Source organism: Geotrypetes seraphini, chromosome 2 (genome assembly GCF_902459505.1).
Source record: "Geotrypetes seraphini chromosome 2, aGeoSer1.1, whole genome shotgun sequence".
Taxonomy (NCBI): domain Eukaryota; kingdom Metazoa; phylum Chordata; class Amphibia; order Gymnophiona; family Dermophiidae; genus Geotrypetes; species Geotrypetes seraphini.
Genome location: NC_047085.1, coordinates 335817377 through 335839109, shown reverse-complemented (window position 1 = coordinate 335839109; position 21733 = coordinate 335817377). Strand labels below are relative to the sequence as shown.

The window sequence follows — 21733 nt, the reverse complement described above, 5'->3', positions numbered from 1 at the left end:
AGCAGCAATCATCCAGAAAAGGGGCATGGACTTTAAACACATCCCCAAATCTGGCATAAATGTTTCTTTAAACCAGGTGATGAGTTCTTCACTGTCAATTTGCTATGGCCCCACCCTTCTCTTGCTATATCATCCAGAGGCAAATCTAAGGGAGTTGAAGGGCCTGATGAGCATTATGAGAAAAGAATCCCCCTGTCTAATGGATTGTATCTGGACTTATAGATCAAACATTCCTTTCATGCCAGAAGTGAATAGATTCTCACAGCTTTAGCTAAAATACAGCTTTGCTCTGCGATGTAAGGGAATTTATATCCTGTATATCTATCTGCAGGAAACTACAGGAGATGTATAACCATTACAAAAGGATACTGAGCAACTTATAGAGAACAAGGAACTGTAGAATTGACTAAGGGGGGGATTCACTAAAGTCAGCGATCGTCGCTAAACCTGTTTTCACTAACCACAAGCGATTGATTCACTTACATCGCTTGGCTACACAGCATCGGGTTTTACCGATCTAAAACCCAATTGCTTTAGACCTGTCGGTGTTAATGACAGGTCTGCCTGGGGTGTTTTATTTTTTTTTCAATGGCACAGATATTTTATGTGTATTACACACACAAAATATCTGTCCCATAAAAATGAAAAAACAAAAATCCCCCACCAACGGCCCTCTCCCAACGACCCCCGACAATCATTTGCCCCCCCCCCTACAAATGCGGCAACCCACCCATACTTAAAACAAATGGCAGGAGGGATGCCAACCCTCCTGCCAAGAAGGACCTACCCTCCCCAAAAAAAGGCAGGTGGGATGCCTACTCCCTCCTGCCACCGGAGGCCCCTCTCCCCCTCCAGGTCCCCATGCCCCATACCTTAAAAGTTGGGAGCAGGAGGTACTGAAAACACCTCCTGCTCCTCCTCTCTCGCCGACACTGGGCCTTAGACCCGGCCCTCACATGATGCACCAGGGAGGGGCCTAAGGCTCTGACTGGCTCAGATGCCTTGAGCTCCTCCCTTGGGAGGGGCCTGAGGCATCTGAACCAATCAGGGACTTCATAGGAAGAAGCCTAAGGAAGTCCCCAATTGGCATCCCTCCTGCCTTTTTTTCAGGGAGTGAGGGGAAATAATTTGCATGGAAACTTGATAGTGAATAAATTATTGTTAGAGAATCGGCCAACAGCGATTGAGTTGCTATCTGTAGTTAATCTAGCCCTAAGACAGATTGCACATTTTTAACCAGTTATCAGAACATTGCATAAATAATCTGAATATGATGCACTTGTATTGTATGAAATCTGGCTGTAAATCCCTCGAGACAATGAAGACTGGACTTAACTGGTTCTTAGATCTTGCCTTTTGATTGATGCAAGATAAATAGCTGTAAATTACTAACGTGGATCTACTGATTTGTTGATTAACAACTGATTGTGTAATCCTGATTAGACTGCTAACAAAAAGCACAAGGCTGACAGGGAAATTTGAGTCAGTCAAGTTTCATACTATTGCTAGCAGACTAGTCCTCACTCCCAAAAGCTTTCATTTTGCATGCATGCGCATGTGTGTGCGAGTGCATTTCTCCTCCTTGGCTTTCCAGACTTGGGAGAAAAGTATCAGACAAGTTGTCTGCCTCGGAAGGATTTCAGAACAAACAGCTTGTGCCAAGACTTGGATCCTGATATTGGATTTGCCAACAGAGGATCTTCACTCAGGTAGGACAATGGGAACTAATTGCTCTCATGAGCAGGTTTATAAGGAATTATTGCAGGATATTATTAAGGAAGCCACTAATAATAGTGGACCCATCGGGGTTATGTTAAAAGTCATGGCAAGGAGGCTCTCATTCCTATCCCTCAGTGGCAATGCATGACTGAAGGTAATAAAAGACTCCAGTTTCCGGTCAATGGAACTTTTTCTGTTGAGAAACTGTCTTATCTGGATACCCAGTTACAGACTGAGCACCATAGAAGGGATAAAAGGAGCCATGACTGGCAAATTCTATGTTGGTAGGAGAGTTCCCAAAATTTAGAAAGAGAGCAGATAGTGTCTCAGCACAGGTCTGAGAAAGGTACCAAAGTTAGGAAACTAAAGAATAAAATTCAGCAACTTATTATTAAGAAAGGTGGTGAAAGGGATAGCAAAAATTATGAATCCAACCCAGGGTCAGTTCTGCTTCTACTCTTGCTGGTGCCCAGTGTCCCTCCAGCATACAAGCAGGTATGCACATTAAGGGCCAAATTCTATAAAGAATTTCTTAAAATGTTGTGTAGACATCCAGTGGAAAAATGCTGAGTGCGATTCTATAATGCATAGACATACTATAGAGAATCATGCTCAGCGGGTCTAGATGCATCTAAATAGTTAGATGTCCTTTACAGAATCACCTTTTAGGCATCATATAGATGTCTTCACAATGTCTATAATGTTATCGCGTCTCATTATTATAACATCATTAGAATGGCGATTTTATGCTGTTTTTCATAAAAATTGTATGCAGTGAAATGCTGGCACCACTATTATATTTTATCTTTTAATCCTTTTTTTTATTATTATTATTTTGCTTCTGTCACAGGAAGCAGAGTGGGATTCGAACCAACAATGTCCAGTCCAAGGGGCTAAGGCTGTAGGTCTAACCATTGCACCACAAACACTTAGATAGTAAACCACATGTCAATTCCAAAGCCAAGTTTATAGCCTCTTCATTTAGAAACAGTCATTTCTCTAGGATAAATATTAGAGAACGACACGGGGAAAAAATTTGTCCCTATCTCTGCCCTGTTCCCGTGAGCTTGTCCCCAACCCCGTCCTGTCCCCATGAGCTCGGTCACCATCACTTCTCCTCCTCGTGAGCTCAGTCTCCATCCCCACCCTGTCCCCGCAAACCATCTGATCCTATTCACACAGCCTCGAATACTTTTATACTGAACTTATTTTATTAAAGTATAAAAAGAAACAATATGCTGTACAATTGTCATTTTATAAATCAAAGTTCTGGCTGCCGAATTAGAGAAAGATCTTCAGCTGGCAGGGCTTTGTTTATAAATGTTTATCAACACAACTAATATACTACTTTAGCCTAAAGCAAAAAAAAAAAAGAAATAGAAATAGAATTTTTTTTCTACCTTTGTTGTCTGGTTTCTGCTTTCCTCATCTTCTCCTCATTCAATTCCTTCCATCCACTGTCTGCCTTCTCTCTGACTCTTCCATATGCTCTGTTACTGTGCCTCTCCCTTCCATCTGGCACCCATCTTCTTCCCTCTGCTCCCCCCACAGTCTGGCATCTCTGTCTTCTTCCCTTCTATCTTTCCTTCCCTCCCCAGGTGGTTTTTTAGCCTCTCTCTCCTCCTAACCTCCCCTCAGATCTGGTATCTGTCTCCCCAATCCAGCATGTGCCTTTTTTTCTTTTATCCCCTCCTTCCATCCAGTTCCCTTCAGTGTCTGTTCCACTCTCTCCTACCCACTTTCCTTCAGCATCTTCTCCCATCTCTCTCTTCCCCATTTCCCTTCAGCGTCTTCTCCTCGCTCTTCTTTTTTTAAAAATAACAGCCTCAAGAGTGTCATCTTTAAGGCAAACATTGTCTGCATTTAAGTAAGGATTTGTATTGCACATTTTAGAGTCATTACTCAAGGCATTCTCCGATGGCTTGGAAGCCCTGCCGTTTCCAGGTTTGCCGTTCATTTGGGAAGCTGACTTCCCTTCCCCTCGCTGGTGATTTTTATTTTTCTCTCAACAAGTTGCTAGAGCCTTGAAGTTGTGTGCGGCTGCCGGAAACTTTTCCTATGACACAACTTCCTGTTTCCAGTTGCGTCAGAGGAGAACTTTCCGGCAGCCACACGCGACTTCAAGGTTCCGGCTGCTTGTTGAGAGAAAATTAAAATTTGCCACAAAGATGAGGGGAAGGGAGGGAGATGGCTGGACGGTGGCGATCATTAGGAAGGAGAGAGGGGGCTGGTGGACCATGCAGCATTCCCTCCCTTAACTATAGAGACAAGGCCATTCACCGCTTTACGGGGCAGTGAATGGCCTTGACTCTGTACCCACAGAAACCACTTTCTTTCTCCCACCATTTCAGCGGGTTACCAGCGGCTAGCCGTGGGTAACAGCCACCATATCATTCTCTAATAAATATCAAACATGTATCTTCAACACTTAACCAATTCCTCTTTTGGCCTCTATGTTCCTCAAAGTAGATGAAAAAAAAACCCCATAATATATATTGCATACTAAATCCTCTATTTTTTAGTAAGAGGATTGCTTGAAAAAGCAGGTCTACTATTGAACGTGAGCTGGACGCTAGATAGGCATCACTTAGGCGTGCTTGAGGCATCTGCATATAGATGAACAAGGCTTCTATATTTTGATGTTCAATAATGCATTATTCAAGCAAAGCACATGGAAAAAATATATATATTAGTGCCTGATGCACAATGTTGACATCATCAAGATGCACCTAGATTGCAGACTGCCACTAAAAACATACCGCCGGACTACACGAAGGAAAAAGAGAGAGAGAGAAAGAAAAAGAGAAATAGAGAGAGAGAGAGAAAGAGATAGAGAGAGAAACGGTGAGAACTGACGGCAGCAATTCAAGAAGCGGCGCAGGCCCAGGCATCAACTTTGAAAGCTGGCTCCTGCCCATGCCGATACAAGCTGGACCACCAGGCTATAATGGTGTTTTAAAAAGGTAAGACGGGACAGGGGAGTGTTTTTAAAAGGTAGGATGGGGCAGGGGTGTTTTTAAAAGGTACAGGGGGGATTTTAAAAGGTACTGGGGGGACAGGGTGCAGAGCCTGGCAAGGAGTGTGGGGTTGGGTGCAGAGCCTGGCAGGGAGTGAGGGGGGCTGGGTACAGAATGTTTTTTTCTTGTTTTCCTCCTCTAAATCTAGGGTGCGTCTTATGGAGCAAAAAATAGGGTCATCTCTAATTGAGATACTTTCTTTGTATCTAATAATTGATTGGCTATCTTAAAATACATTTTTACATCTAACATCCTATTTCCAATCAAATTCTGAATAATATTTCTTCTTTATCATTTTTGTCTTTTATATGTAATAATTTGAGTCCTCCAGTTTTATCGTCGGCATAGCCACTTTTTTGTCAGATATGATCAAAGTTTCTGTACTATTGTTTTAACTGTAGCATTGTTTTATTAAACCAAGGTGCAATTTTATCTCTTTTCTTAACCTCTCTCTTTAAAGAAGCAATCTAATCCAAAATTTGAACACTATACTTATTCCAATTATCCCACTGTATAAAAGGATCCCTTACTACAGTATATTGCAAACTGGGTGCAGTTTGTCCAGGTTTTGGAAGACCCCTGAGCTCAGGCCGCATCTACAGGGCCTCTGAGCATGCATGAATGTCGATGTAATGACGTCATGCAAAGGTTGACATCCGCACATGCTCAGAAGCCCTGAAGAGACAGCCCCAAGTTTAGTGTGCCGTGGCAGAAAATGTTTGCGAGACACTACCTTACTGTGTCATCTAAATGAGTATTATTTTATTGTTGTCACTGCATGCAGCACGTCAGTGATCTTATAGTTCAGAAAATAAATAGAAATATAGATTTAAACAAAGACACATCTTACCAGGTCTTTCCACTTTAATAACTTCTGCTCCTAGATCTCCTAAAATCATAGTAGCGAAAGGTCCTGCAAGTACCCTAGAATGAAAAAAGTTTACAGTTATTTTTTTTTCTTGACGGGGGGGGAGGCAGGGTAATGAGGTTAATGTGTGGCTTATATTCACTAGCCCAATATCTAATTAAAGGATAACTGGATAAGTGGACTGAATATCTGGTTAAGTCGGATTGCTAAATATACTCACTTGAAGATAGCTCTCCTTTGAGTTGCCTAGTTATTTGTACATGGGACTGTTGTTCTCAGCACAACTCTCTCACAGAGAGAGTGGTTGATCATTGGAACAAGCTTCCAGTGCAGGTGATCGAGGCAGACAGCGTGCCAGACTTTAAGAATAAATGGGATACCCATATGGGATCCCTACGAGGGTCAAGATAAGGAAATTGGGTCATTAGGGCATAGACAGGGGGTGGGTAAGCAGAGTGGGCAGACTTGATGGGCTGTAGCCCTTTTCTGCCGTCATCTTCTATGTTTCTATGTTTCTAACCAACAAAGTTGGGGCAATCTCCATCGAGGGTTATACACTAAGGGCCTCTTCTATTAAACTGCGCTAGCAGTTTCTAGTGCCGGGAGCTGCGCTGAATGGCCCACGCTGTTCCCAACACTCATAGAGTTCCTATGAGCATCGGGAGTAGCGCGGGCCATTCAGCGCAGCTCTCTGCACTAAAAACTGCTAGTGCAGTTTAATAGAAGAGGGGGTTAGTCCAGTGATTTTCCACTTTTTTAATTCTGTTGGAAAAATATGAAACAAAAAAATTAGAAAATTACTGGACTAAGTGTATAACCCTCGATGGAGACTACCCCAACTTTGTTGGTTGTGCTGAGAACTTTCAGAGGCCCTTCAAACAGCCCAATTTAAGCAGATTAATTTTATTTGGTCAGTGTTGAATATTGGCAGTGTCTGGATAAAAACGTTTTAACTGTTGGCAAGGGATGGTATTAGTTTGGTATAGCATACTGAAAACTTTTTTTTTTTATGATACTGCTTACAGTTGTATTCTATGGTTCTCTGTTTGTTCTTTTGTTCTGTAACAATTGCTATTTTTTGTTGTTGTTTTGTAAGCTCTTGCTCTTATGTTTTCATCAATAAAAAATTTTTCAAAGTAAAGTGTAAAAATAAAAGTTTTAACTGTACACTGCAAGCTTCTCTACACGCTCATTTATAAAACTGTTACATTTTGTCAACACAACTAAAAAAAAAAAAAAAAAGTGGTACACAAATTACAATTTAAAATAATTTATACATAATTTTTCTTCGTAACTCCTGAAGTTACAAAGACAAATCTTGACTACCGACCTTCAGTATTTCTTTGAACTAAAATAAACTCTGAATAAAAACATATCAAACCTTGTCAGGTCCAGGATTTTCACTCCTTCCAGTGGTCTCACTAGGCCAATGCCTGCCACAATACAGAAAGCATAATTAAAAATCCTGCCTTTGCAGAATTAAACACTGCAAATTTATAGGTATCATTAAGGCCTCAAACATTTCAATAAACACAACCTCATTCATTCACTTGTTGTCATATAGATTCTGTATTATATTCTTAAAATATAAGCCCAGAATAATTCTGTATAAAAGCCACTGTACAAGTTGCTTTTTAATGGTCAGACCAAATACTGATGGTATATTAGAAAGCTTTCTATTGGTCAGACATAAATCTAACACAGAAGGGTTCTAATTAGTTATAGGAGCTATTTAAAACAGCTCTGTAGTTATTTTTTGCACCTGAAAAATAATCTATGAAGAGTGGATCTTTGGTCCCCTCAAAATCATATAGTGGCTCAGAAGGCAAGCACTGTGTACCTCAGTGCCAGTCCCCCAATTCAATCCCAGGGTTAAGACTTCCACACCCCAGGGCTGAGAATGCCAAGACAATAATGTTCACAACCCTAGATGAAGTCAACAAGCAAAAGGGCAACCCAGCTGGTCTGCAGCAAAATGCTTTTTGGTCAGAACCCTAGATGGCCAAACTAGACTGTTTTGGTTGTGTCCTGGCTCACTTCAGGTTCTGAAACTTCTTCCTCCCCTTTTTTTAAGCTTTGGTAGCTATGCTCAGGGCCGGTGTTAGGGGGGGAGCAAACAGGGAAGCTGCTCTGGGCTCCAAAGCCAAAGGGGGCCCCTGACTGCCTGGTGAGATGAGGTAAGCTTCCCTCCCCTCGACTCACTTGCTGCTTTCTCTCCCGCTGCTGCCGCAGCCCGTAAACAAATTTAATACTGTGCGTGCCGCTGCCAGCTTCCCTCTTCCTCCTCCTCCATCAACGAAAGGGAAAGTTATGTAATGAGGGGAGGAAGGAGGAGGGAAGCCATCAGTGGCACGTGCAGTGTTAGAGCCCCGCGGCACATGTTAAATTTGTTTACAGCAGGGGTGTCCAACCTTTTGGCTTCCCTGGGCCGCACTGAAAAAAATGTTTCTTGGGACGCACAAATGTGCAAACGCTGCAGCAAGACAGAGCAGGGAGTCGGCAAGACGGTAAACAAATAGGGGCAGCAGAGGAAAACACTGCATTGCCCTAGACTGGGGCTGCACAAAATACTTCACTGGGCCACCTGCGGCCCTCGGGCCGCAGGTTGGACACCCCTGGTTTATAGGCTGCAGCTGCAGCAGGAGAGAAAGCAGAAAGTGAGTCGAAGGGAAGGAAGCCTACCTCACCTCTCCAGGCCGGAAATTCAGTGTTCAACTCCCGCCTGACCTTTTATTTTAAGCGCCAGCAAGTGACTTGAACCCATGCTCTGGGGCTCTAACGGTAACACTGTGTGTGCCGGCTTCTTCCCTTATTCTCCTCCAAAACCAGAAGTTATGTCCCAAGGGGGGTTAGGGAAGCCGGCACGCACAGTGCTACTGTAGAGCCCTGGAGCATGGGTTCAATTTGCTACAGGCTAAGGCGGGAGATAGGGCAGGGAGGGAAGCTTACAACTTGCTGCTCTTGCTTGCTTCAGGCCTTCCTCGCTGCCAGGTCCTGACTACTTTCTGTTTCCAAAAAAGCAGGACCCGGCAGCGAGGAAGGCCCGAAGCAAGCAAGAGCAACAAGTTGTAAGCTTCCTTCCATCACTGACCTATCTCCTGCCTTAGCCTGTAGTGAATCTGCCGACAGGTGTGTGAGACAGGTGGGGGGAGGGGGAAGAGAAATGCTGCTGCTGAACCCAATTGGAGAGAGAGAGAGGGAAGGAGGGAGAAGGAAGACCAGGGAAGGGAGAGAAGAGGAGATGCCAAGACCATAGGAGGGAGGAAAGGAGATACCAGACCATGGAGGGGGAGGGAGAGATGCCAGGGCATATGGGGGAGGGAAGGGAAACTAAGGAGACAAAAGCCAGACTAGAGGGAAAGGAAGGAGAGGAGGTGCCAGAGCAAGGAGGGAGAGGGAGAGATAGGAGAGGGGAGTAGAGAGATGCCAGACAATGGGGTGGGGAAGGAAAGAAGGAGAAGAGAGAGATACCAGAGCATAAGGAAAAGGGATAGAGAAAAAAAAATGGAGCGGGGGTGAAGCTGAAATGAATGATGTACAAAGGAGAGAAAGGGCACAGGACATACAGTTTATTGAAGGGACACAGAAAGATGGAAGATGCCATATAGAAGAGAGAGAGGGTGGACAGTGGATGGAAGGAGCAGAGAGAGAGAGAGAGAGAGAGAGATGGCAGAGACTGGGTGGAAAGGGAAAAGAGAGAAGGCAGATGTTGCATGGAATGGGGAGAGAACAAATGCAGAATAGAAAGAAGAGAGCAAACAGAAGATGATTAAAAGCAGAAATGACAAAAAGGTAGAAAAAATTTTTTTGTTGCTTTATGTAGAATCAAGTAGAATTGTAACTGCATTGATAAAAGTTTATAAATAGGAAATAGAAATAAGACAATTTTGGGGGGACTAAACCCCTTTCCTCAGGTCAGGACATGTTACCATAACAGCAGTTTACTGTACTGTCTTGAAGAAAGATTTGGTCTCTGAAAGCTAATTGAAAAATGGATTAAACTAACTAAACTAAACTAAACCTTAGGTTTATATACCGCGTCATCTCCACGGAAGTGGAGCTCGACACGGTTTACAGGAATTAAAATAGAGAAAGGAACTCCAATGGGAAGGGCTGTTAGATAGGAAGGAAAGAGGGCTTTGAATAATGGGGGATGGGGGGGTGGTTACATTTTGGAGAAGAGCCAGGTTTTCAGATGTTTTCTGAAGTGTTGGAGGGAAGTCGAACTCCGAAGATGGGTGGAGAAGCTGTTCCACAGCTCGGTGATCCTGAAGAGGAGGGATGTTCCAAGTTTTCCTGTATGGGAAATGCCATTTAGAGATGGGAAGGATAGTTTAAATTTCTGAGTGGATCTGGTGGAGTGAGTACTCGAGAGCCAGGATAGTGGAAAGAGGGGAGGAAGGATGCCGTGAAGAGATTTGAAGGTGAGACAGGCGCACTTGTAGCGAACCCTGAGGGTGACTGGGAGCCAGTGAAGTTTAGACAGAAGCGGGGAGACATGGTCGAATTTGCCCTTTGTGAAGATTAGTTTAGCCGCGGTATTTTGAATCCGTTGGAGTCTGAGGAGACTTTTCTTTGTTAGGCTTAGGTAGATGGAGTTGCAGTAATCAAGTCTGGATAAGATGATGGATTGGACTAGGACAGCGAAGTGATTAGTCCAATAAAATGGTATTTCCTTATTTCTCGTTATTTGTTTTATTTCTATATTTCAAATTTAGATCTACTGTCTTTATATTTTGCACAGTATTAGGGGACATGTGTCACTGTTTCTGTGGTGTTGCATTGTATGCAGTCTGGTTTCTTGGCAGTTCAGTTTAACTTTTGTCTACATATTTCTATTTTTAGTTTGCAATTATTTCATATTGGGCGAGGGTGTATCTGTGTTCTGTGTTTCTGAAAAGGACATGGTTTTCTGTTAGCATCGACTGTACAGGATCAACTGACTGTGCAGGATCTGGCTTGTTTAGTTTTACAATGTGTGTGTTGCTCACTGCAGTGTTTAAGATGCTGCCTTTTCCTAGGTGCACCTTTCTTGTGTGACTCATGGATTATTACTAAAAATAACTTTTTTATATAGAGGAGAGGGTTGTTAAAAAATGATCAGCACTAGCTATCATATATACTAGGTATGCCACTGGATTTAATGACCCTTTTCTAACTTTACTGTTGATGTAGGTGTTTCCTACCCCCACCATAAAGAATTAAACTAAAGTTGTATTATGTATGGTAGTAATGGTGGGAAGATCATGAAGGGGAAGGGGCCCCCTTCTTAATTTCTGCCCTGGTCCCCACAATGGCTAAAACCGACCCTGCCTATGCTTAATGTGTTAGATATAGCATTTACTCCATGTTTGTGGGTTTGTTGTACACCTCATATTTGTTAGTGTGTGTGCTACAAAGGAAGATAATTGGATACCAGAAACTGCATTGAAGCATGGTTTTACTAGAGACAGGTCTTTGTCAGACGGATCTAATCAATTTCTTTGACAGGGTGACAAGAGAGTTTCATTAAGTAATAGCAATGGATATGGTCTACTAAAATTTCAACAATGCCTTTGACATGGGCCCACACTGGCAACTTAAAATAAACCAAAACATCCTTGGTAGCCCCTAAAATGACTGGGTTAGAGAAACTGGTTAAGTGGGTGTGAGGGGGGTCAGGGATTTTCCCTCAGGAATGATACTGTTATACCTTTGAACAGCAGGGGGAGCTAGCCCAAGAGCAATTGGACTCCAGGTCCCAGAAGGCATTGAGCCTCTGCAGCTTACTGCTGAGGCACCTTGGGAGAATGATGTAGCCCAGCTGAAGCAGAAAGGCGGGACTCAGCTGGAAAGAAGGATATCTGTTCAGTGTGGGGAGAAGTCCTACAGCAGGGGTGTCAAAGTCCCTCCTCGAGGGCCAGAATCCAGTTGGGTTTTCAGGATTTCTCCAATAAATATGCATGAGAGCTATTAGCATACAATGAAAGCTGTGTATGCAAATAGATCTCATACATATTCATTGGGGGAAATCCTGAAAACCTAACTGGATTCCGGCCCTCGAGGAAGGACTTTGACACCCCCGCCCTACAGGGAGAAAGGGCTCCGGGAAGAAACCTCCAGAGAGACTGTGAGAGAGAGAGTCTGGCTAGTTGAGAAGCCTGCTGTACACATTGTTTATTTGTTTATTTATTTAAAAAATTAGATACCGCCTAAATCTAAGCAATTTCTAAAAACAACATAGATATTATAAAACCATAACACATTAAACACTGTTTAAGACATAAATATGATTAAGTTGTGATGTAAACAGCTTTGATCCTTTTTGGATTTATAGGAGGTATAGAAAGATTTTAATAAACAAACTACACGATCACCAGATACAGCATTGGATTGCTGGCTAAGGTAAGCCAATTACTATTTGATTGAGGCAGTGTGCTGAAGAGCCTTACATTGCTGAGAAAGGAACAGCTAATATCTGGCGTGGCTAAAGAAATCATTCATGTTTTGAAATTGCTGAAAGCTGACTAACTGACTAAACATTGAGGACTGCTGAGTTGAATGAGAAATGATACTGTACACTGAAGAGCTTTACACTGCTGAGAAAGGAAGGAGAAATTAGGTCCTTATCTGCTAATTTTCTTTTTTTTTTTTTTTAGTCCCTCCAGACCGGCACAGAAACGGATAGGTTTACGCACCTCTGCCAGCAGGTGGAGACTGAGATACTAACTTTTGGCTACAGTACAAGTGAGCTGTGCAGTCCCTATTATCATCAGTCTTAACAAATAGCCAAGCAGAAAGCAACAAGGCTGAAAAACAATAAAATCCCAACTCCCCACTTATAAGGATACTGATTAGAACATGAACCTTTCAGAAACACCCCACAGTTCGCTAGCTAAACCAAATGCCGCTGCTTTTTAAACTCCTCGAATAACCAAACAACCAGTTCCGGCAGGAAAACCTATACTCTTCGCGAAAACACCACACAAAATGAGAAGGCGGAGTGTGTGCCGATCTGGAGGGACTAAAAGAAAGAAAATTAGCAGGTAATTATCTAACTTCTCCTTCTTTAGCATCCCTCCAACGGATGGGACATACCAAAGCAGTACCCATCATGGGTAGGACCCCTGAAGGGCCGCCACAAGCAGAAGCACACGCTCACCAAACATAAGATTCAGCCCAAGAACAGAATTCCATCCGGAGAAGAGGCCAACCACTTACCACACAAGAGACCACATATATGACAGTTGTTTTTTAAATGCATTTAATTATTAATAAAGGAAAAGGAAAAAAAAGAACACTGGAATAGGACCCTGCGTCAGAAGATCGGGCAAGAGGGGCAGCGGAAAAGGATCTGAATACCACAGATGCCTGGGTCTGTCAGGAGCCACAAGAATCACGTGGCCTCCGTGCAAGGCAATCCGAAGAACTCTGCCCACCAGAGGACACAAAGGAAAGACATACAGCAGGCCATCCGTTGGCCAAGCCTGCACCAGAGCATCCAACCCCTCGGCCTGACAATCCCTGCACTAACTGAAGAACCTCTGCGCTTTGGCCATGAGATCCATTTTCGGCAAACTCCAGGACTAAACAATTAACTTGAAAGCGTCCAGCACGAGACACCACTCGCCAGGATTCAGCACAAGACAACTGAGAAAATCTGCCTGGACATTGTCCACACCGGCAATGTGGGAGGACAAGATGTCCCAAAGATGAGCCTCCGCTCATTCCATGAGCAGGGAGGTTTCCAGCGCCAGATGACTCTTGGTACCCCCCTGATTATTGACATAGGCCACTGCTATAGCACTGTCTGAGAGAACTCAAATTGACTTGCCCTCCAGCAAGGAATGGAATTCCACCAATGCTAGTCGAATGGCTCTGGTCTCCAGAACATTGATTGACCAGGACACCTCAAATGGTGAAAATGCAGCCCTGAGCCAAGCAACCGAGACACTGAGCTCCCCAATCGAGGAGACTGGTGTCCGTGAGAAGCACTGTCCACTGGGGCTGATTGAGACTCTCTCCCTGAACCAGATTGGAAGACTAGAGCCACCAGCGTAGGCTGCAAAAAAATAATCCCCAAAGTGGGACTGGAGAGTCCATATCATGAATCTGAGAATCCATATCGTAAATCTGTGGCATCCACCTCCAAAGAAGCGCATACTGAAGAGCACACATGTGAGCCTGAGCCCTCCGGACCACTTCCAAGGAGGCCGTCATGGACCCCAAGACCTGCAGAAAGTCTTGAACCAGCGAACATCGACAATCCATCAGACAGCGAATCTGCATCTGCAACTGCACACCCTGGCCTCCGGAAACTCTCCCCAAGCTGGTGTCCAAAAGAATGCCAAGATACTCCAAGTGTTGAGTCAACCGGCTTTTGGACAGGTTGACTACCTAACCCAAGGACTGCAGAAACTCCACAACCTGAGCCATAACCTGGGAACTCTCCTGCAATGACTTTGCTCAAATCAACCAATCATCCACATAAGGATGCACCAGAATGTCCTCCTTGCGCAAGGCCGCTGCCACCACTACCATAATCTTGGTGAAGGTGCACGACACCATAGCTAGACCAAAAGAAAGCGTACAAAACTGACAATGCTCTCCCAAAATCACAAACGCATGATTTGTTGATGGGAGGCCCGAATGGAAACATGCAGATATGCCTCCATCAGATTGATCAATCGAAGTCAGAAATTCCCCCGGTTGGACAGCAAGAATTACGGACTTCAGGGTTTCCATATGAAAGGCTAGAACCCAGAGTGCTCTGCTGACCCCTTTGAGATCAAAAATGGGCCGAAAAACCCCTCTTTCTTGGGTACCACGAAGTAAATGAAGTACCTGCTGGTGCAAATCTCCTGAGGAGACACTGGGACTACCGCTTTGAGGTCTAGCAACCTGAGCAGTGCCTGCTGAAAAGCCCTCCTCTTCCAATTTACCAGACAAGGAGAGAAGAGGAAATGATCTGACAAAGGACGGGAAACTTCAGAGCCTCTAGGACACACTGATCCGTTGTGATCTCAGCCATTCCCTGGTAAAATTCCCGCAATGGGACTCCAACTGGGGCAAGGATCCGCAACTAGTCATTGGGCCAGACAGGCGGCGGAGGAACCTCCGGAGGAGTCATGAACACCTCCTCCCCTGGCGGGCCCCCCAAAAGGACTGCATGCATTGGAATAAATGTCCACTGGAAGGAAAAGAGGTTGCACCCCGGCCAGGGCAGTACCTATGAAAGTCACTCAAACCTCCCTGGGCAGAACCATCTTGGGAAGCCTGGAAAGGTTGGTCCTCTGGTAACCGAGGCACCTTAGAGTCACTCAAGGCCTGAACAAGCTTATCTAACTCCACCTCGAAAAGGAGCCCCAAAAGGGAAACTTACTGAGCTTAGCCTTAGATGCCACATATGCCGACCAACCCCAAAGCCACAGGGTATGACAGGTCGCTACACCAAGAGCCATGGACTTGATCGAGGCACACAACAGATCATACATGGCATCAGAGAGATAAGAGGCTCCCAGCTTGCTTACCTACAAATGCACTCACTCAGCTGCCCCTCACTATCTCTATTCACTTATCTCTCCCTATGATAACTCATTCTCCCCCCCTGGTGAGCTCTGCTTAGCTGGTAAGTCCCTCCTTTCTGTGCCCCTCTCTTTGGCTGCCAACTCCAGACTTCGTCCCATCTTCCTTGCTGCGCCGTATGCTTAAAGCAAGTTACCCAAATCCATATGGCGGGCTCCATCTATGGAAGTGTTCAAGGCCCAGTTAAAAGCCCACCTCTTTGAGAGTGCTTTCGACTAACTTCTTGCACCTTGGGTTCTGCATCCCCAACCCTATATGTCATGTTTGTCTGTCCAAGTTAGATTGTAAGCTCCTCTGAGCAGAGACTGTCTATAAATTTCAAATGTACAGCGCTGCACATGCCTTTCAGCGCTATATAAGTGATAAGTAGTAGCAGTAGCAGCTCAGTCTTAACAACTTCCTGATCCACTAAGGACCAGCTGACTCGCGGTCAAGAACTCTCTCAAACCACCAGAAACAAGCCTGGGCTACCAGACCGCCACAAATCACTGCCTAGACAGCCAGGGCAGCCACATCAAAACTTCGTTTAAGTAGAGCCTCCATTTTATGGTCCCGAGGGTCTCTCAGGGCCAAGCTGCCTTCCACCAGCATGGTATGACTTTGCGCAATAGCTGAAACCATCGCATCAACCACAGGAGACTTAAAGGTATCTCTATCCCCATATGGGGTAGAGTCTGGCCATGGACCACGTCAAGCGAAAAGGAGTGTCTGGAACTTTCCACAGAGCGTGCACTACATCCTGAATATCCTGATGCATAGAGAAAGTGGGGGGCAGGTGAAGCCCAGGCGAAACCGCCTCCCACTAATGAGCAGTGCACATGCGAAGAGGAGCCTGACATGATGACACCCAAAGCCAGGTCCCCCTCAAAGTGACTGGAATATTTTGTGCACCTGCCAGCCACATTCACCACTCGGCACCCACATAAAACGCACTTGTGCTGCTTTTTTGAAGCACTCATAATGAATGCACCAAAAACCCATACACAATGCCATACAAAAACGGCGGCCTCAGGACCACTGTATGCTCCTTTTATTTCTTGTAATCTATGGGCCCATAACCTTTTATATATATAAATGTCCAGAATGATGTACGTTAGTATAAGTTTCCATGCACAAATACCGTGCTATGGGAATTGTGCTGCTATCTGGACTACACTTACTTTTTCCACTATTCTTTAAAGGAAGCCTCAGCCCCACCACTCTTGTTATTTTCTTGCGAGAAGATTTGTGTGGCTCTTCCTCATTGGCCGTCCTTGTTATATAGTATTCTAAGGTGTTTTGTTTATATTTCCCATTCACAAAAGTGCTTCAATAAATAATTCAATAAATAGTGCTAAATGTTTCTATTTTGTAATGGTACTTAGCTTGCGTTATCCAACTTGAACACAGCCAAAAGCTCAGGAGTCTTCTCACAACAAAATAACAATTTTGCGGTGGAGTGGTGGGGCTGAGGCTTCCTTTAAAGAATAGTGGAAAAAGTAAGTGTAGTCCAGATAGCAGCACAATTCTCATAGCCTTTTATTTCTTGTGGCATTTTTTTTTTTTTATTCTCACAGCTCACCAGCTGTATCAAGAGAGCATACCCCACAAGCACTCTAAACTGTAGTCTGTGCCTAACAGGTGGCCAGGCGTACAGTTGAGGCTCCTCTAAATTCAGAAAACCTGGGGGAGGTGGGGGAAATTGGAGGAGGGACTCAACCTTCCGAGTGTGGCACTCCTGAGGTTGGTAGGACCCCCCAAACTCTTGTCCCTTTGGCTGTCCGGACAGAGTTTGGGGGGGTCCTACCACTAAATCAGATCCAACAGGCCCAAACAAACCTCAGCACAGACTGCATAAGCTTACCACTCCTCCTGTTGGAGACTAAGAGCTAGATTTACTAAGGCCATGGATCGGATCCGATCCAATCCGTGAGCAATGCGATCCGATCTGATCCGATCCATGGCCGAGGGGCTGATTCACGAAGCGCCCTCATGCAAATGAGGGCATTCAGAATTACACCCATAACCGACCGCCCAGATCACTTTCCTGCAATCCTGACGCCTTTAGATGGTCTGCGCGTGCTCACTGCGCTTGAAACTTTTTTTTTTGAGTCGGGAGGAACTTTACTGCTTTACTTATTTTTTTACTTCGCGAGCCCATGGATTTAAACTGCTTTAAGCCCACAGGTTAAAATCAAGGGCTTGCACTGCGGGGAAGGGCAGGAAATCGGGGCAGAGAGCAGAAGAAGATCGGGGCAGAAAGCAGAGAAGCAGGACCGGAGCAGAGAGCAAAGACATCCAAAACCTGTAGCAAGCTTACCAAACCATTATAGCCCTAATCCACCAATGAAAATGCAATGCTATAAATATTACACTGGCTTTAGAACAACCACATACCTATTACTGGGAAACTAAAACATGCTATACTGTTACAGATTCCTCCATAAACAGCACATGCTAAGAGAATCACTGGTCAACAACAAAAAAAAGTTTTTCTTTGCTACTGCTTTGCTACTGAGAACTTAAGAAATGTTATTTGTTAATTTAATTATGCTGATTTCAGATCTGAGATACACGTTACTGATTTTTTTGATAGTTTGCCATATTGGCACAATATTGCGAGTATGAACTGTGTCCCACCAAACTTGTGTTAAGGAGTTTACTCTGAAAACAAACTGAAAGACAATGAAACATGTTACAGCATATATTTATGCCTCTCTTAACTCATACAAAAGTGAAGTCAGCATGTTCAGAAATGTTTAAGATACTTGCTTTTACGCTTGTACTGTACATTTGTCTCTCTTTGCGAGAACCCACAATAGTCTCCCATCATACTGGGACTGAACTTTCCCCGATATCTGCTGTCCATCACCTTGATATCTTGATGAAATTTTTCCCCATGCTCATCGCCAACATCACCAAGATTGGGTGGGCAGAAGTTGAGGTGAGAATAAGTGCATTATAAGTGACATTCAAGCTCAGCATAATTCTCTAATCTGTGATTACCAAAAAAATTCTGAACAACTAGCATGAATGCTTCTCATGCTGCTGATTCAGCTGCAGCTTCTGTTCGAACGCATCATCAAGGATCAGTTCACAGATTTCAGGTCCAAAAACACCTTCTTTGATTTTGGCTTCACTTTTCTCAAAACCAAATGTATTTCTTAGGTGCTAAAATGCATCACCATTTCTATTCATCACCTTGACAAAATTTTTCAACAGACCCAGTTTTATGTACTAACAGCAGGTACTTCACATTGTATCTGCCAGGTATGGATTCAACTCGGTTTGGCCATTGTTTCTGCCTGTAGTGGTTGGCATCATCATGACTGTTCCAAAGATAAAAGAAGCACATGTATTTGCAAACACAGAAGGAGTGACACAACTTTGAGATCAACACAGAGGTTCCACTGGTGATCTGCATAGCGTGTGAGTTTCAAAAGTGTCTCCATCGACTCGTACGTTTCCTTCAATCCAACTGCATGAGCAACAGAACAGATGGCTTCTGGTTTCCATTGGTAAAAGTACCGCTTTAAGGTTTGCTTTGCTTGAATCAATGGTCTCCATTCATCTGAAACATGTTCATATTCCAGTTCACGCATGAGACCATTAATATCAGTACAGAAACAAATGTTTTCTTCCATTTGGTAAAAGGAAGCCAGGATGGTGTAACAATCAAGGAAAAAAAGATATTTTGTTGTCCTGTCTTAAAAGATTCCATTGCTTTAGCCTTGAACTTTTTAAGGAAGCTTTTAACTAAGTTACATGCATTTTATATACCCCCAATACTTTTTTTCTTTTTTTTTTTTTATATATAGAAAGAGCTATAAGTAAAATCGAGCAGGTAAACCTTTACCCATCCTTCTTTTTCAATATCCTACCCTGTTTGATTTACTTTATAAATTGTATTTAATCCATTTTATTTTTTCCTTGTGTTTGGCTGGTATATAGTTGTGTAAATCAATTGTCCGAGTAATGTGTTATTCTTATTATGTTACCCCAATTTTTAACAGTTTTTGTAAATCGCATTGAAGTAAGATTTTGCGATCAAATCAAAATTCTATTAAACTTGAATTCTGCTTTCTCCTTTGACAGTGACAAGTCTCTAACCAGATCATTAAGATCTTCTTGAGTTAAAAGGTGAGGTTGTTTTTCATCCACTTCAGATTCATACAACTATTCCACAGCAGCAGAGGCACATTCTTCATCTGAACTTTCGGCATATTGTATTGCAGATATTGAAGGAGGAATTGGAACTCAATTCTCCGAGTCATGAGGAACGGGTTTAATTGCTGACGGGCAATCAAGATACACATTTTGTGATTTATTCCTCTTTGTGAATTTGGCAATTTTTGTCATGCGAAAATAACAGTCTGAGTGATGATTTGTTGGTTCAGACTAGAGAGCTGCACGGGAACAGGGACGACGGGCATCCCGCGGGTTCCCCCTTCGGGTCACGGGGATCCCGTGGGGACGCCTCCTAGGGTCGTGGGAATCCCGTGGGGATGCCCCCTAGGGTCGCGGGGATCCCATGGGGACGCCTCCGAGGGTCGCGGGGTTCCTGCGGGGCTGGATGTACTAAGTTGCACAGCTTTTCTCCCTACCTGCTCTGCTTGCAGCACAGAGCCAAACGGAAGTCTTCCCGACGTCAGCGCTGACGTCGGAAGGGAGGGAGGGAGGACTTAAACAAAGCCCTCCCTCCCTCCCTCCGACGTCAGCGCTGACGTCGGGAAGACTTCCGTTCGGCTCTGTGCTGCAGGCAGGGCAGGTAAGGAGAAGGAGAGTAGAGTAGCCTCGCAGCTCGAGTGGCTACCAAGGGAGGGGGGCGGTCCGCCCCGGTGCAGCACAGCAGGCCAGGTCCCCTTACTTTTGTGGCGCTTCCCCAACCGACCAACAACAGCCCCGGTCCGACAAACCTCCCTGCCCTTAACCGCAAATCTAAATTACCTTCTTACAGCGCTGACGTCGGGAAGACTTCCGTTCGGCTCTGTGCTGCAAGCAGAGCAGGTAGGGAGAAAAGCCGCACGACTTAGTACATCCAGCCCCGCAGGAACCCCGCGACCCTCGGAGGCATCCCCATGGGATCCCCGTGACCCTAGGGGGGTCCCCACGGGATTCCCACGACCCTAGGGGGCATCCCCACGGGATCCCCACGACCCGAAGGGGGAACCCGTGGGTCCCGCGGGATTCCCGTCGTCCCCGTTCCCGTGCAGCTCTCTAGTGTGAACCAACAAATCATCATGAGGCATGGGGAAGACGGGGGGGGGGAGAAGGACGATGAAAGCACATGGGGAAGACGGGGGGGTGGAGAAGGATGCTGAAAGGCCATGGGGAAGACGGGGGGGTGGAGAAGGATGCTGAAAGGCCATGGGGAAGACAGAGGGGGGAGAAGGACACTGAAAGGACATGTGGAAGACAGAGGGGGGAGAAGGACACTGAAAGCACATGTGGAAGACAGAGGGGGGAGAAGGATGCTGACAGGACATGGGGAAGATGGGGGGGAGAAGGACGCTGAAAGGAAATGGGGAAGAGAGAGTGGGGAGAAGACGCTGGCAGGGAAGAAGACAGAGATGCCAGACTATGGGGGGAGCGGAGGGAAGAAGATGGATGCCAGACCAATTTGGAAGGGGGGAGAAAGGGAGAGGCACAGTAACAGTAGCAAATGGAAGACGCAGAAGGAAGAGAGACAGTGGATGGAAGGAACTGAATGAGAACATGAGGAAAGCAGAAACCAGGCAACAAAGGTAGGAAAAGAATTCTATTTCTTTTTTTTTTTGCTTCAGGATAAAGTAGTATATTAGTTGTATTGATAAAAATTTATAAACAAAAGAGGCTCTGGTAGAAACCCATTTACAAAGTATGTATTCTTCCCAATTAGTTTTGAAAAAGCGTTTAATCAAAAAACTGAACAAACAATAAACAATTTCCAAATTATTAAAGTCTTTTTGCTTATTTGTAAATGGGTTTCTACCAGAGCCTTTAATTCAGTAGCATAATTAAATGAAATAACTATTTCTGAAGTTTATAGGGACGGGCGGGGACAGAGGGGATTCCTCGCGGGGACGGAGGGATTCCTCACGGGGACGGGTGGGGACGGGTGGGACTTTGGTGGGGACGGGTGGGATTTCTGTCCCCGCACAACTCTCTAGTTCACACCACACCATGGGTACAGTGAAAAGCATCTTCTTCTGTTTCCCATTCAGCCATTAATCCAGAATAGTAGACAGTGCAGCATACATGAGGTACCCACGCTTTATCACGATCGATCGCTAACTTTGCAGCCAAAATAATGCTTGTATGTACTTTGAAGTCTGCTGGACAGATTCTTTCGCTGATCTTGTGCAGTTATAACATAAATTATCAGGATCGTTAAAACAACCTCGTCTGTTCATAATAATTACAATATCTTAGACAAAAATAAACAAAATATAAAACTTCACAAGTAGAAAAAGCAGCACAATCACTTTTTAGTATAAACTTTCAAATTACTGGTATATGTGATCGATGAGCTGTCCTAAAATGCAATATTGTGTTAGAAAAACAGTAAAATACTGACGCTTCATGGTAGCATTATTGACAAAAATTG

General features: G+C 44.5%; 1 protein-coding gene across 11 annotated transcripts in view; it reads right to left on the bottom strand.

Moving 5' to 3' along the window:
* SUGCT (succinyl-CoA:glutarate-CoA transferase) overlaps nt 1-21733 on the bottom strand; it is a 965969-nt gene that overhangs the window by 923574 nt on the left and 20662 nt on the right. For all 11 annotated transcript variants that reach the window (XR_004538045.1, XM_033930269.1, XM_033930264.1 and 8 more), the window contains exons 2-3: nt 6986-7037; nt 5587-5660 (exon numbers count right to left, since the gene is read on the bottom strand). Coding sequence is in view for 10 of the 11 variants with exons in the window: in XM_033930261.1 (XP_033786152.1) it covers nt 5587-5660; nt 6986-7037 (126 nt within the window). In the remaining variant the exon portion in view is untranslated. The remainder of the gene's footprint in view (nt 1-5586; nt 5661-6985; nt 7038-21733) is intronic.